The following is a 16,782-nucleotide window of genomic DNA, read 5'->3' as shown; positions in this document are numbered from 1 at the left end:
TAGTGACACGTGGGCCACGCCCACATCGCACTTCTATTATGTTCTTACTGTTCTGTGAGATTTTTTCAGCTTTCAAATTTTTATTTGGGGAATACCCGATTTGTGTGACAGTTGATAAAAGTTACAATAATCTTTTTACGTCGGTAGGTACCTAATATGCACGTATGATTTACAAAGTAGGTAGGTTTACAAAGTTAAGTAAGTACCTACCAACCTGTGCTACCAACTAATAAACTGTGTAATGTGTATTATCGCAGAATCCTCACAGACACACTGCATTTCCATCAAATAAGTTCTACAAAAAGCAAAAAGGGATTCCAATAACTCATTTATCAAGGTCTACATTTAAAACGTAAGTATTTAATTAATAGTTAACATAATAGGTATGCAAATATTAATTTTTTCTTACCGTAAATATCTATTTTCTTTATAATTTGTCATTTAGATAGCATTACAGTAATCCAAGTTACATATTTAGTTTTTGAAAGATAACTCATGAACTGAATAAAAATGGTTTGTATTGTGTAAGTATTTTAGTTGCAAAAATATTTTAATAAGAATGAAGACCACACTTTGTTAAGACTACCTATTTATTATTAGTTTATTCACAGTTATTTTAAAAACCATTTATAACATAAAGTCTTTAAGAAGTGTTATTATAAATTAGGTATAGATAGGTAGTTATTTTTTATTTTTTATTCTTCGGGGTAGAATTGATAAAAATCTTTTTCTTAGCAGGCGCTTGCTATTTTATCCCCTCAATATAATTATTTAATTTATCAAAATACTTTCTAGGGAGATGCCTACGTCACAGAAGCTTTATGCAAGCAATCTCAGCCCAATCGGATTAAATTTTACAAAGTTTCATAATAACTTTCATCCCCTTTTTCTCCTTGGGGGTGGAATATATCAAAATCCTTTTTTAGCAGATGTCTATGTCCTACCTACCTGCATGCCAAATTTCAGCCCTATCTGTTCAGTGTTTTGGGCTGTGCATTGATAGATCACTATGTCCACAGACTATGTCAAACTGTCGTTAGTCAGTCAAATTTGAGTTTTATATATTTAGAAGATTGTAATCAAATTGTAATATTTTAAAAATTGATATTACTCCATAACATTATTATTTGCTTTCTACCAGCCAATTCCCCTTATTCCGATAGCTTCAGTCAGACAAATATTAAAAATAACTAACAAAATTTATCAGACAAAAATACTGATTAATATACTTTTATGTGCAATCAAATTAATATTAAGTTTAATATTACTGGCATTATGTATTAGCTTGAGATGAAGTAGGAATTAATGAATACAAATGTAGATTGTTTTATTATATATTTATGAGAAATAAAATAAAAAAAATGTAATCTGATCAAAGGCTAATAATCATATGTAATACCACAGACTAATAATAATATACTATGTATACAAGTAATACTATATAATATATGCCATGTTACAAGTTTCATCATCATCATCATCAACACATAATATACACTGCTGGGACATGGACCTTCTATGAGACCATAATCCACCACGATGGCCAAGTGCGGGTTGGCGGATGTAATATGTCGCAAAACTTTTGATTCTTCGCCATGTATTCCTTTAGTGCAGTATTGTGTTCACAACATGCGCAATTAAATTGAAAATCCATTTATTTCCTGCACATTCGCCTGGTCTCGATCCCTCGAACCTCGAATTGATAAGTCGGTCAATTTGAAGTCTCGGACTTCAAATCGTTCCTCGCCATAAAGACACCAATAGTTACTTTTATAGTGTGATAAGTTTATATTCTCTTACATTTTTTTTGAATTATTGAATTTTTTTAAATTATGTTTTGGAAGATTAAGTCACTTATATGTGCTCCACATTCTACTGTCACACACATCAGGAACAGGTGAAACATGTTGTGTTGTTTAATGTCCTATTCGACGAGTGTTACATAAATATGTTTGCGATACATAAATATATCGTTAATACCAGGGGTTTTTGTCACGGCGCCCTACCCACCCAACCTAGCTATTTGAAAAGGAAACAGTCGATTTAGGTACCTACAATCTTCTAATATATAAAAATGAATGCCACTTTTCGTTGTAATTCCATAACTCGAGAACGGCTGAACCGATTTCGATAATTCTTTTTTTATTATTATTTTTTTCTATTCTTTTAATTAAATTTATTTAAGCACTTAAAACAACAGTAACGTAATTATATTATAAGTTTTCTTGTGCATACCTGTAATTGGTGTATACATCATATTAATATTCGATAGTTGTTTAGTTTTAATTGTGATAATTTTCATGTGTACTCTGTTGGTATGTCTAAATTAAATTAAATAAATAAATAAATTATATTCCTTGAAGTACGAGGATGGTTCTTATGTAGAGAAAACGTTAATATGTACCACGGGCGAAGCCGGGGCGGACCGCTAGTACAAGGATAAAAATTAGGTCAGGTAGAGAATAACAAAAATTAAAAATATTAACGCAATTTATTAATCAACAAGTAGCTTAAGAAAAAAAAAAAGAAAACACGATAAAGGCGATGCACACGACGTAAGTAGGTACCTGTCGTCGTAGCAAATTTAAAATCTTGTATGTCATTTTACGACATAGAGATAATATTATGTACTACGTACTACATATTATCTATATGTTTTACGACGCTTTATTTCTTACCGATTCGAGCGCTCAAAAAAGGTTCTCGCGAATATCAACTCACGGCGCCCCTCTTCACTTTCTACGGCGCACAGTTTGGAAACCCCTGGCTTATACGCTTTAGCCATGCTTCAGCCTCTATACATAATAAAAAATGTATAAATCCCTACATATAGTACGGATTTATAAAATTCAATATTATATCTGGGTCGATCAACTTTTATTGGTCCGACGTGTACGGATCATGTCCCTGAAGGATAATTAATAAACATGAAATCATAAAGAGTTAAATTCGTTTTAATTATATTCCTTTTAATATTTTCTAGCATTATTGCGAACAATATTTTACTTGTTTTATTAATTTGTGCGTTGTTTCATGGTTGTCGAGGGACTAAATGCAATTTTCCAGTACTATCACATTTGTCCCCATGCCACAATGCATTAACAAACTTCGCATCACGAACACATACTATCACGACCATAAATACCAAATACACTCCTTGTTTCAGTACATAATTATTGACATCCAAACATACAAACCATTTTTTTTTTATTGGATATAATACGATTTTCAGGCATTTTACTTTTGTCCCCATAAATCACCTACATGACACAGGTCTCACAGACAACCGTAATTTAGTTATGAAACCAAAACACCTATGGCGCGGTAGATTCCTAAACAACAAGCTAAACACAATAATTAACTGTCGGGCTCAAACGCCACTTTGATTTGTATAAAATCACGGCAACAGTCGTCCGAGCGTTGTTGGTGAGTGTGGGGTGGCTTTTTTGTCAGTCCGTCAGACAACTTTGATTAAAACGTAAGTACTTGATGCATTGTTATCAATTATACTACACGAGATGCGCTTTCGTCTATATTTTAGTGTGAGCTGAGATTAATATATAAAATAACAATAGTATTTGCTTGGCGGCTCAAAATTTAAAAAATGTCCCGCGGACAACCAGTCACTTGGTCAACCAAAGTGGTTGTACCATGGACAATTTGGTTGTCCCTGGGACAATAATTATATAAAACTTATACTTTAACAGTTAAATAGTTCATGTTTTGTTTATTACTCGGCTGTTTCGGGAACACATTTTTATTACGCGATTTTATGTCTAGTTTAATTGTAATTTTAACATTTCAAAAATCAAGACGCTACTACTACAACTAAGATGTCCCCATATGAAAATCACATTATACTTCATTCATTCAGTTTTATCGAGAATCAGTTCATTTTAATTAAGTAAAATCAATAATACGATACGTAACAACCTCGCCTTAATAGTTTTTTTGTAAAAAATATCACTATTTCCGCTTTACTGAAACTTTTTGATATATGAAACATTATTTGGTTGTTCAAAAGACATCATTCGTTTCAATTTTAATAAAAATATTTCGTATTTTCGGTGTAAATAGAACAAATATCAAAATATTATTTATTATTTAATATAAGAAGAATTTGTTTTAATTCTTAAGGGAATTTAACATTTAAAAAAGTACTATTGTGTAAGTTGTCCAAAGGACATTATTTCCCGTGAATAGATCGGTTCGTGAAGTTAAATCCACAAATGTATTTAATCAACATCACTGCTGCTTATATAATCATAATCTACGAAGAATTATCTTCTAAATGAAATAGTAAAATGCTGAAAATTAAGTAAAAAAAAAAATACGTGAAAATTATGATCGGGACCTTTAAAAATTGATTGACCCATCTACACTTTTTATAGCACTGGCGACAAATAATTTAACTTTTTATTTTTTTTACAGTTAAAAATGAAATTCAAGTCAATAAGAAGGTGGTTGATTAAGAAGCAAGTTGGGGTCTCCGAGCTCAGGACCAATGACTCCGTGATTATTATAGATGGTGCCTTCTTCAAAGAAACTTACAAAAACAGCAGTTGTCAATTTATTTTGGGCGGAGAATACGATAGATATGCGAGTTATTTAAGAAATATTCTAAATAACTTCATAAAGAATGATATTGAATGCTACATCGTTTTCAATGGAGCTATGAAAGCCGATATAGAGACGAGGAAAGAAATTCATCAGAACATAATAGATAGAACAGATGCAGTTAAGCCTGGTCGTCAAGACAATGAATTTTGTGAACCAATATTTGTTAAGGATGTGCAGAGGGAAATTTTCGATGAGTTGAATATAAAATATTTTGTGTGTGAATACGATCATAAAGAAGCTCTTATTAATCTCGCAACACATTACGATTATCCAATTTTAACGAACAATTTTGAATATTCTCTGTTCGGTGTGTCGTGTATTGTTGCAAATTCTTTAATATTTGATGTGGATCAAGGATATAGATGTACCGTTTACCATCCAAATAGAAGGATGTTTCCTTTAGATAACCGTATTATGTCAATTCTACTAGCAATTTCTGATGAAGATAGTAGTTATTATAAGGAATTGCCGAAAATATTAAAATGCCACGAGAAAAAAATATTTGTTTCGGCCCTATATTGGATAAGGCGTCAAAATCATACCTGTGCTACTAAAGAGTTAACTAAGTGTTTATCACCAGAGGATCAGTCATCTCTCTTGGAAAACATTGACAATTTTTCAATACTTTTGAGAAGCACTAAACATGCAATAATTAAAAGTTTTGCTTCGCGTAAAAACAATACAAAAAACAAAATTGATGTTAGAAAATCAAACTGGTTTAGTGATGGTGTATCTAAGGGTAATATTGCCATTCCATACATAAATTTAACGAATAATAAAACATTTTCTGGGTCTTGGTTAATAGGCGATAAGAATAAAAATGATGCCATACTCGTTGCATTAGATATTATTTTCTATGCGTTAGGTCTGCTAACAAATAGTCGGGATATGAAAATTTCATTTATAGGTAGGCAGTTTGCGACGTCACGTGTTTGGGAAATCGATGGCAAACTAGAGTCATCTGAATCTATAAAAGTATTTTACTCAAGGAAGTCAAATCATATAGATATATTTAAAGTTATTATCCGTGAAATATTACATGGCTTTGATTTTAAATCCTTAGAGAGCCTCTCTGAAGATTGCCACATGATAATCATTGCTCTGGTTTATTATTGTGTCAAAAGCAAGGAAGCCTTCAGTAAGGGCGTTTATTCGATTCTTTTGTCATATTTTATGCTAGGACCTATATCTGCAGAAGTAGGACTTTTAAAAAGAAGTAATTTCTCCGTAACTCATAACACTAATAAAGAACAAGAAAACAAAGTACCATCTATAAATCATGACCATTATGTAGCTGCAGCCCAAGCTTTTATGGATTTCTTTTATATTAACGAGTCGTCTTTGAAGAACCTATATTATCGAGATATTCTGCACAGAATTGCAGAATTCGACCATTGCTTGCAACACGTCAATTACCTAAATAAACTTTGTGGCGCCCGTACAAAGTGTACGACATATAATAAGGCAATAAATGGAACATTTGTATATAATATGTTTGTTACTTTAAACGATCATGCGTTTCCATTGGATTATTTGAAAAAACGTATGGACTGTCATCCCATATACGAAGAATATAAGAAGATTGTTGATGTGTTTGAAACTTGTTATAAGTCCGTAAAAGCTTAATTAGAGCTTTAAGCATACCTGAAGTATTAAGTTTTTTTATTATTAATAAATAAATAATAATAAATAAATAAATATTATAGGACATTATTACACAAATCGACCTAGTCCCACAGTAAGCTCAATTAAGGCTTGTGTTGTGGGTACTAGGCGACGATAAATATAATATTTAATAAATACATATATAGATAATAACACCCAGACCCAAGAACAAATAATTGAGTTCATCACACAAATATTTGCCCTGACCGGGGATCGAACCCGGGACCGTCGGCTCAGTAGGCAGTTACTTTACCACTGCGCCAACCGCGTCGTCGATTATTTATTTTTTTTTATTTTATTATTTTGCTTGTTAATAGGTGTTAGGTATAAGTGAGTGAACTATTACTATGTAAAAATTAAAATATTACGTTCTAGTTACCAAATCCAGTGTTATACGGTTATTGTAATACGGACTAAAAATAGTATTTTTCATTATTCTATTATTTTTTTGTTTCAATTTGAAATGTATTTACTCAAGGCCCTTGGAAAATTATTAAGCCGGCTACTCACATACCTGCCGCAGGGGCCATATTGAAACAATCTCTGTTGCACGGCGGTCGGAGTATTTCGGAGGATTTCAGCTGTTCTCGAAGTTGCCCTTGCTTGTCTATACACATCACAAACAAGGAGCCAATTAAGGGTGCAATTCCGATATTGCCCCTGCGGCAGGTACGTGAAAATTGTGTTCAATCATTTACATGTTTTTAAGCTTTTTAAAAGCATGTAAATGATTGAACACAATTTTTGTTAGAAATTTTAAGAAGTGTTCATTTTTTTTTAAATATGTTTTCTTTGGAGTTGCATAAATGCTGTAATTGCATCAAACGAAAATTGTTTACTGTGATGTATTTTTAATTTAAGTATCTGTGTGATTACTGATTATTTCTTTTGTACCTAGGTTATTAATATTATACAGTATGTTGTTTTTTTTTTTTGGTATAATTTTGGTTGTTAACAGGTATTATAGTTGATGATACCGAGTGAAATATATATGTAGAAATTTAACAATTACCATCTAGGTATCTGCCAAAATTAGCGTAATAGGTGGTTATACAGTCCTAGGCATACAGATAGATATTAAGAAAAAAATGTTCTAATTCTCTAGGTGAGGAAATTAATTATACTGTTTGGGAACTTGCATCTTCGAATCGTGTTAAAAACATTTAACTTTTTGATAAATATTGTATTTTTGTAAATTTTGTACTTTTCATCATTAGACTATGGTTTCGTTATTAACTGAAAAGTATTTATTAATTTATAGTTAGTTACAAATAAATACTTTTCAGTGAAAAACAAAAGTATGTAATATTTCTTTACGTAAGGCCTTTGGATAAGCGAGGCTGACATGACGTTGTTACACGAAGCTTTGAACACAATTTTTGTTACAAATTATCTATAAATTATATGAAGTTTATTTTGTTTTAATATATTTTCTTTCGAGTTACATGAATGCTGTAATTGCATCAAATGAAAATTGTTTACTGTGATGTGCTTAAATTTAAGAAACTATGTGATTATATCTTTTGTATGTTAATTATTAACATAATGTTTGTTGCGATGTTTGCTTTTTTTACTTATAATAAAGATTTTTGCATAACGATTAAATTTTATTTTGTCAAAAGAATTGAGTGAGAACTAATATTTGAATCCAGTCAGCCAAAGCGAAATTTAAATAATACCATTATAGAGATATTTGCTACGGTTTTTGAATGTAATTATTTTCAGTTGTGCTACATTTCCTCGGTAAACAGTTCCGTTTTTTCACCTCGAGAAAATGCGAGTTAATTTGATGTAAAGTTATTATGGCGATTGCGCGGATTGCGCGGCAGTGCGGCCGCAAACGTCACGCGCTTCTGTCCTCCCGACTGACCATAGACAACAATAACAAAAATGAGCCATTCATTGTTAACTTTTATCAAGAAAGTTTTTCCAATGAAAATGTCTTCACGCGATTTATGACAAGGAAAGTAATTATTAATAAATAACGACAGATTTCGAGCGTTACGCTAATAACTTGGGTTTTCTAAAATACCACGGATAGCAGTTTTGTACGAACGGTAACGGATAAAAGATGTGTTTTTTAAACGTGCTGCGTTTGCATGTGTCCCAGAGTCAGCGGCAGAAGCGGCTCTACAAGCAATATATGGAGCAATTGGCGGGGGCGTACGTGGAGAAGTGTACAGATTTAACGATGCATTGGGACTCCATGTATAATTACCGCTTGGGAACCCCGGAGTGGCGGTATCCACTCCCTCGCGAAGACCACTGGGGTGACACAGAGGGCTCCAGATCATGCTTTTCCGAATCAGACAGTGGGCGGTATTCATCTCCCTGTTGTTCAGAAGTGATATTCAACGGTGGGCAACATTTTAGCGGAAAGGGACATAAATGTCATGCTGTATGCTATCCGGGAAACTTTGGGTAAGTGTTATAAGAAGAAGCTGATGCTGATGCAAATATTAATGTGCTTTGTATATACGCCAACGTGATTCGAAGATACTCCCATAGGATTGAGATGTTAAAAATAGTATTATTTTCTCTTCACCGGCAAAACGAACCTGAAACAAAAACAAATGATGTCTCTCTTTATATCTGTGCATAAACAGTTCCACATCACTGCCTAGAGGAGGCACTGACTCAAGGTTATAAATACAGGGCAAATAAAAACTTAAAGTAGGCATGTAAATTAGTTCAAAATGTTGCATGATTACAAAAGTCAAATAATACACACGATAGTTGCTTTAGACATTTAATTACCTCTATAGTGCAATAATAAAATTGCATAAAAATCGTTGAAGCCGATCGGCCATGTCTGCGTAGACTGTACTTAGACGCAATGGTTGGTTCAGTGATACAATGAAATATACTTTATTTTTATACTTAGGTATGTTCAGCTGATAATATCTTGACAGACGAAAATGTACAACTTTTAATTTCAGGACAGATTTCAGTCAATTTCTACAAAACTGACTAAATAATCTTTACGAGTTGATCACATATCTATAGGTAAACAACGAAGATATAACATAGATATTTTCTGGCAAGCCATGTGCCAGAAAATACGTTCAGTGTTAAAATATTAACGATATTTATATATTCAAGAAACCAACAATTAGTTCGTTTACACGAATGGCGATGATAATAATGGATAAATGTCGCGCTTATGTTTTTATCGTCATGATCATATATGTAGGCATTACAGTGATTAACCGATAAAAAAAGCACTGCAGTAGGTACCTACACTTATGGGTTATAGAACATAAACAAGATAAAAAATATATATTTAACTCTAGTCACATACTTATTATAGGCACTTTGCCTATAGCGCGAGTTAAAGGTGTGATTACAGACTAATAAATTATACCGTGTCTTCGGTTGCCATAGTTACCGATCCGCACGATCTGTCTGGCCAGCAGTGCACTTCGTGCCACCAGTCTACGTGAAAAGCCAAGATCGTTATCGCACAGCCATAATGCTTTTACATAATAATTCAACACAATATCTTATAATTTAAAAACTCTCTACAATTTTAAGAGAAGCTCGCTGTCTTTTAATTAAATAAAAAGTAAGTAAGTATAACAATATAGATTATAGAACACCTTTTTTTTTTTTTTTTTTTTTTTTGAGTGGGGAAATCTTGCATAGATACCCACGGCCTCCGGGGGAAAGGGCCGCGGGTTATGTCGGATTCTTACCGACCAAAACCCCACTGTGTTCCGTCAAGCCACATAAACGACGGGGCCACGGGTATAGGTAGAATTCGTCCGTGACCCCATCAGCAGCTGCCCGTCTCCAGGCCAACACAAACTATGAGCCCGCCAGCTCTAACCTCATGGGGCGGCGTGAGCGGAACACGTCTCACGCTGCCTCATCTCACCGGACGATGGACTAAATCCCCGCTCCATCGCCCGGCGCCCTTCGTTAGGGAGGCTGGTTGCGGCCGCGTAAATCAGCCGCAACGCGACGACGACGCCCAATAGGACGTCGGCGCCGGATCGGGTCTGCGTGAGGATCCCTCTCGCGAACCCGCTCCGCCTCCTCTTTCCGCGAGATCACGTCCTCGGAGAACGTGATCACCGCGCGCCAGGATCTGTCGCTACCCACCATTGCGCGAACAATGGAGGGCAGAGAGAGATCCGACCCGACGACCGCGACCAAGCGAGCACGAGGCTCGACCCACGCGGGGCACACGGCAAGAGTATGATCTGCCGTGTCCTCCGGGCAGGCGCACCAGTGGCAAGCCATGCTGGGCTCCCTCCTCGCGAAGATTATAGAACACCTGCTTGATTGCCAATAATAATTGTAAAGGTAATTTGGAGATTTAAAAAAAATGTGTGGTAGGTATTTATTATTTGACCTACCTTTGTTACATATCCTTCAAATCTCTTTAACTCCTGCGTTTGACTTCTTCTTATTATTAGATAAAAAAATTAGGGGGAGACCCGGATGTCTCCTCGTGACCACGCTCGCTGTAATTTGTAAAGTGTTCGAAACGTCGGGAAAATAATATAATGAATAAATCGCGTTTAAAATACGTTAAAAAGTCTTTAATTTCTAAATGTATAATAACTACTCGCGTAAAATCAAACACCAGAAAATACTAAAAAAAATATCTAAAGTCTGCACTGTTTATATTATGTCCAACTTTCATACAGTTTGCAGTTACGGCAGGGATTCAAAAATAAATCGTTAAATTATTGAGTCGCGACTAATACTAAAACAACTTGTCCCTTAGGATTATAAACTTTACCTACATATATAAATCAGTTTTCTTCAAAGTCGAACATATTTTTATTTATATCAAAAACGGAACCAATGATGTTAATAAGATGCATTACCCAGAACGGGTGATATCAACCCATATGAAACGTTCAAGTTCGTCGGAGCGCGACCAATGCGTGTTATTAAGATGTGAGCTATGCGAGGTGTCGTTAGTGGTTGCTATTAGCAACGTACTATGGTGACAGGAACAATGTATGCGGTTTGTCTCTTTCCTTCTGAGTTGTGTTGTTGTTTCAGTGGATGTGCATAGCTGATCATACCCGCAGAATATTTTAGGGATAGAACCGTCTTTAGAGTTTAATGTTCAATAAGTTGATGATATTCTAAAGTTGCGTGAATCTTTTTTTTCATTGAATACAATTTAATGCGCTTTTTAAGGCAAACTGACAGCTTCATTATGTCTTAAAAATAAATTCAATTTTATTCCGTACAGATTATACAAAATAAATACTGAAGGTGAAAGCAAGGAAAGTAACCATTTTGTTTTTTTTTTGGGTTGACAATTTTGCATACTCTACAATTTTATTTGGCCGGCAAACCGCATATTGCTTACTCCTTGAATATAATGTGAAAGAAAATCAATCGTAGGTACCTATATCCTATACTAATATTATCTATATAAATGCGAAAGTTTGTGAGGATGTGTGTGTGTGTGTTTGTTACTTTTTCACGCAAATACTACTGAACTGATTACAATGAAATTTAGCACAAATATAGAAGGTAACTTGGATTTACACATAGGATAGGTTTTATCCTGAAAATCCCACGGGAACGAGAACTATGCGGGTTTTTCTTTGAAATTGCGGGCGAAGCCGCGGGCGGAAAACTAGTACATATAAAAATACTTAAATCCTATGAATAAAATATAAATGCTATTGTAGATTAGAAAGCTCCTAAATAAGTGCATATAAGTGGCTTTTATTCGGTCACGTCTTTCGCGGTAAATCAATTGGATTAGTTTACAGATTGTATAATCTAAAATCAATTGCTATTATTTAGGTTAAATGGAGACTGAAGAACAAATCTGTTTCAATTAAAACTCATTTACTAACCCAACAGAATATTTCGTCGGTGTTTTACATACTTAAATGACATAATTAATAAAACGGAATTTCTAGAGAAGATAGTGCCAATACTAATTATAATTATAATAATAGCCAATATTTAAGAGTATTTTAAAGTGCAATAATGCAAAAATTCCATGTATTTTTATTTTTTATCTGTAGAGAAGTTTTTAATAATTATAAATCAAAATAATACATTACGCTGATACCTGTAGATTTATTTATTACTAGAGGTTCGCCCCGGCTTCGCCCGTGGTACATATTTCGCAATAAAAGGTAGCCTATGTCCTTTCTCGGGTATCAAAATATCTTCATACCAAATTTCATGCAAATTGGTTCAGTAGTTTAAGCGTGATTGAGTAACAGACAGACAGACAGAGTTACTTTCGCATTTATAATATTAGTATGGATAAATAAAAATACATAACATAGAATAATGGTAATTTTCTGTAAACATGCGTCTGCTGTTAGGCATTGTTATCGGGAAACCTAAATAAAACCATAACTACTTAGGTATAGACTGATCTAAGTAAGAAAGTACATTTACCAACTCAGTACATAATGAATTTTCATAATAATAAAGACCCAGATTTTGCAAAAAAATGAACAAAATATTTAGCACTTTACACTTTCCAAGTTGAGGCTCCATTATTATAGACGTTTGATGGCTTTATAATTATGTAGATATTTAGGTACGCAATTTATTCGCTCTTGTTTTTTAAATTACTCGTACTTATCTCTCTCTCTCTTTTACGTTAAATCTTTATTTCTCTGCTAATCATATTTCTCTATCTTACGTGAAAATGGACATGCGCGTTGAAATCTTTTATATGAAAGCCATTTGCGGGTGGCCAAAAGTTTTTAATTATATGAGGTAGGTACTAAAACCTTCCTGATTCCTCTTGAATCTTTCTATTTAAAAAACTTATTCGGCATGAAAAGACAACTCCGACTACACACTTACAATTATATTAATGTTGAAGGCATGAGAAAATAGAAACAAAGAAATCAGTAAGTATAACGCATCAATATTATAAAAATAATATAATCTCAAGAACTACTGGTGTGATTTGAAAAACTCTTTCGATGTTAGATAGCCCACTTATCGAAGAAGGCCATAGGCTATATTATATCATCACGCTAAGCCCATAACAGAAGTAGAGCAACGCAGGTGAAACCGCGGGGCGCAGCTAGTAATGTAATAAGTTTAAACACGAAAACACTTTGCTTCATACAAATAAAATACAAATGAAGGTAATATGTTATAGGTAATCAATTACACTTGCTTTCATCAAGTTTCATAATTTTAAATAATAACAAAATAAAGGAAAATTATTATCTTCGACGTCTCATTGTACAAGACTTTGTCAAATAAATGCCAAAAATTACGGTCATAAAAAAGTAATTGTAAAATTTTCTACGCTTTTGTAACGAAGAATGAACTATCAATTAGAGAGAGACTGTGAAAAATAAACCAAGGTTTAACAAACACCTAGAGTATTTTTTTAAGTTGCAATTTGAACATTTTTGAAATTACTTTTAATGAAACACATCTACGAGAATACATTTAAACTATTGGAATGCGAATTTGACTAGCTGGGAAGGAAATAATCTAAATATTATATTATAAAACTTGTATAAAACTTAAACGTGACTGACTAAGTCTAACTGACCATGACATAGTGATCTACACAGCCCAAACCACTGGACAGATCGGGCTGAAATTTGGCTTTGCTTGGCTTTGGGGATAAGTTTGTAACATGAAAATTTATCTTTTCCTTGAGTCGAAGTTGCGGGCAACAGCTAGTTTCATATTTACGAGTATAAGTTACTAGTAATTTAAAGCAATTTTGGTAAGTATCTTTAAATACCACTATTATAACTTATAAGTAATAATAAACAGAAATATCACTCATTGTTCAAAGAAGTATTAGGTATTATTTACTTGCTGAGGGCAATGAAACGAAGATATAATTTTATTCATCAATGGACCATGACAAACAATTTCTCACGATACTAAATTTGAAATTTACGTGAAAGTTGACCGTAGTGCAAAAGGGATTATTTCATTGGAATTTGAAAGTGAAAACAAACTTTTGATTTTCATAAACTTCTCTATGTATGAAATTGTCTAAAATATTATGTCGAAAATATTTTTTTTACGCTTGAGCTATCAAAATAAGAATAATTTTACTTATAATAAAAAGTAAGTTATTTATACAGTTCTTGTGATTAATATTATATCCTACCTAAAAATATATTAAAATTATTTGAAAGCCATATTTTTATATCAGCGCCATCTATATTTAGGTATACTGAATCTGGAGTGTCATGTTTCGACCGACGAGTAGTCTTGCTACTTACCGCTAGATGTCGCCACCACAGAAAGCTTGCAATACGTCCACAAATACGTCGAAGAATAAGTTTTCATTAGAAATTTTAAATATTTTTTTACGTTGAACATTTAATGCAATTTTAAATGGAAATTGTATTATATGCGTAATTGTTGAAACATAATAATTTGATTTGCTTAAAGTTTTAGATGTCCTCTTTTTTTGAGCTTAATGAAATGAAATGAAAATGAAAGAGTATATAAAAACGATGTTATTAAGTAATGGTCACATCCAGGTATTGGAATTGAATGTGTTATAAATACGTTATTAACTATAATGTTGGACAAAAAAAAAAAACAATTTTACAAAAACATGCCAAAATTGTTTTGAAATAATTAAAATATCATTAGCATTGGTAAGCTACCAGCTTGGAATGAAGCTTATGAATTTGTCCACAGCTGATAGTAAAAGCTATCGAAAATTAAATATTCTATAAATAAACGATAATTTCCGATTATTAATTTGCTATACAAACCTTTACACTACAGTATCTAGAGTATCACAGCATTTTCTTATCACTACCTACATAGTATAAAACAAAGTCGCTTTCTCTGTCCCTATGTCCCTTTGTATGCTTAAATCTTTAAAACTACGCAACGGATTTTGATGCGGTTTTTTTTAATAGATAGAGTGATTCAAGAGGAAGGTTTTAGTATATAATTTATTAGGTTTTAGATAAAGCGGGTGAAGCCGCGGGCGGTAAGGTAGTAGGAAATAATGTAGAGATTCTATTTATTCAAACACTAACCTTGAAAATTTTTTGAGAGGTGAAAAATAGCTCCCATTCAAGTAAATAGTTGCCAATTAAAAAATTTCATTGGCATTCAGAAACAGTTGCTTCTTAAAATTAACATTAATGACCGAACCGTCATGCTTTTTACTATTTAGAACATGTATCAAGAGCAATGAATTTAACATTTGCTTACTAATTATTATACTGTATTATTTGTAAGGTTTAAAATATCATATTTTTCGCTTTTTCGCCGATATTTCATGGTAATGGCGATTAATGAAAAAAAAAAATACAATCGCTACATAGTATAAAACAAAGTCGCTCTCTCTGTCCCTATGCCCCTATGTCCCTATGTAGGTATCCCTAAATCTTTATAACTACGCAACGGATTTTGATGCGTTTTTTTTAAATAAATGGATTGATTCAAGAGCAAGGTTTTAGTATATAATTTATTAGGTTTTAGACAACGCGGGCGTAGCCGCGGGCGGAAAGCTAGTATTTTCTAAGATGATGATGCTGACAATTCTTGAAGGACCATTATATACGTTCAAGTAAGTAACTGTTAGTTATTTATTGTAAAAAGATAAGGCTAAAATATTTTTATTTTATCTCATACTAGCTGTGCCCGCGACTTCGTCCGCGTGGAATAGCGACTGCATAGTAGTTACTACTTTACATACAATTATTTAGTAAACACGTACTACCATAAACAATTCATAGAATTGTTAATAGAATTTATTACTAATCTAAGCTAAAAAACTTACGTACTTTCCGGAAATCCGGGGCATTTTCCGGGGATATCCGGAAAATATCCGGAAAATGCGTGAAAATGTTCGGGAAAAGCGTGGAAAATGCCTGAAAAATCTCCGGAAAATGCCAGGGAAATGTCTGGAAAATATCCGGAAAAAAGCGTGGAAAATGCCTGGAAAATCCCCGGAAAATGCCTGAGAGATGCCCAGAAAATGCCCGGAAAATATTCAAAAAATGCGTGAAAATGTCCGGAAAAGGCGTGGAAAATGCCTGGAAAATTCCCGGAAAATGTCAGGTAAATGTCTGGAAAATGACTGGGAAATGCCTGAGAAATATATGGAAAATATCCGGAAAATGCGTGAAAATGTCCGGAAAATATCCGGAAAATGCGTAAAAATGTCCGGGAAAAGCGTGGAAAGTGCCTGGAAAATCTTCGCAAAATGTCTGGGAAATGTCTGGAAAATATCCGGAAAAAGCGTGGAAAATGCCTGGAAAATCCCCGGAAAATGCGTGAAAATATCCGGAAAATTCGTGAAATGGTCCGGAAAGGCGTGGAAAATGCCTGGAAAATCCCTGGAAAATGCGTGAGGAATTGCCCGGAAAATGCCCGGAAAATATCCGGAAAATGTCCGGAAAAAGCGTGGAAAATGCCACTTCAAATTTGCGAAGTAATTAAAGCAGACAACCAAAAAAAGAAAAAGAAAGCTAAAATCTTTCATATTAAATGTATATGGGATATTCATATTTCATATGTACTTAATGTAAGGGTTTAAAG

At 33.4% G+C, this 16,782-nt stretch overlaps 1 protein-coding gene across 1 annotated transcript; it reads left to right on the top strand.

The window, feature by feature from the left end:
- Positions 1-226: 226 nt before the first annotated feature.
- LOC123697686 lies at positions 227-7,839 on the top strand. The gene is made up of 3 exons (XM_045644220.1): positions 227-352; positions 4,432-6,285; positions 6,581-7,839. Exon 2 carries the CDS (start codon positions 4,438-4,440, stop codon positions 6,244-6,246), a length of 1,809 nt encoding a protein of 602 aa, XP_045500176.1. The 5' UTR covers positions 227-352; positions 4,432-4,437; the 3' UTR covers positions 6,247-6,285; positions 6,581-7,839.
- The last annotated feature ends 8,943 nt before the right edge of the window (positions 7,840-16,782 follow it).

Source organism: Colias croceus, chromosome 15 (genome assembly GCF_905220415.1).
Source record: "Colias croceus chromosome 15, ilColCroc2.1".
Lineage (NCBI taxonomy): Eukaryota > Metazoa > Arthropoda > Insecta > Lepidoptera > Pieridae > Colias > Colias croceus.
The sequence above is the reverse complement of the archived record's forward strand: the minus strand, read 5'-3'. Positions and strand labels throughout refer to the sequence as shown.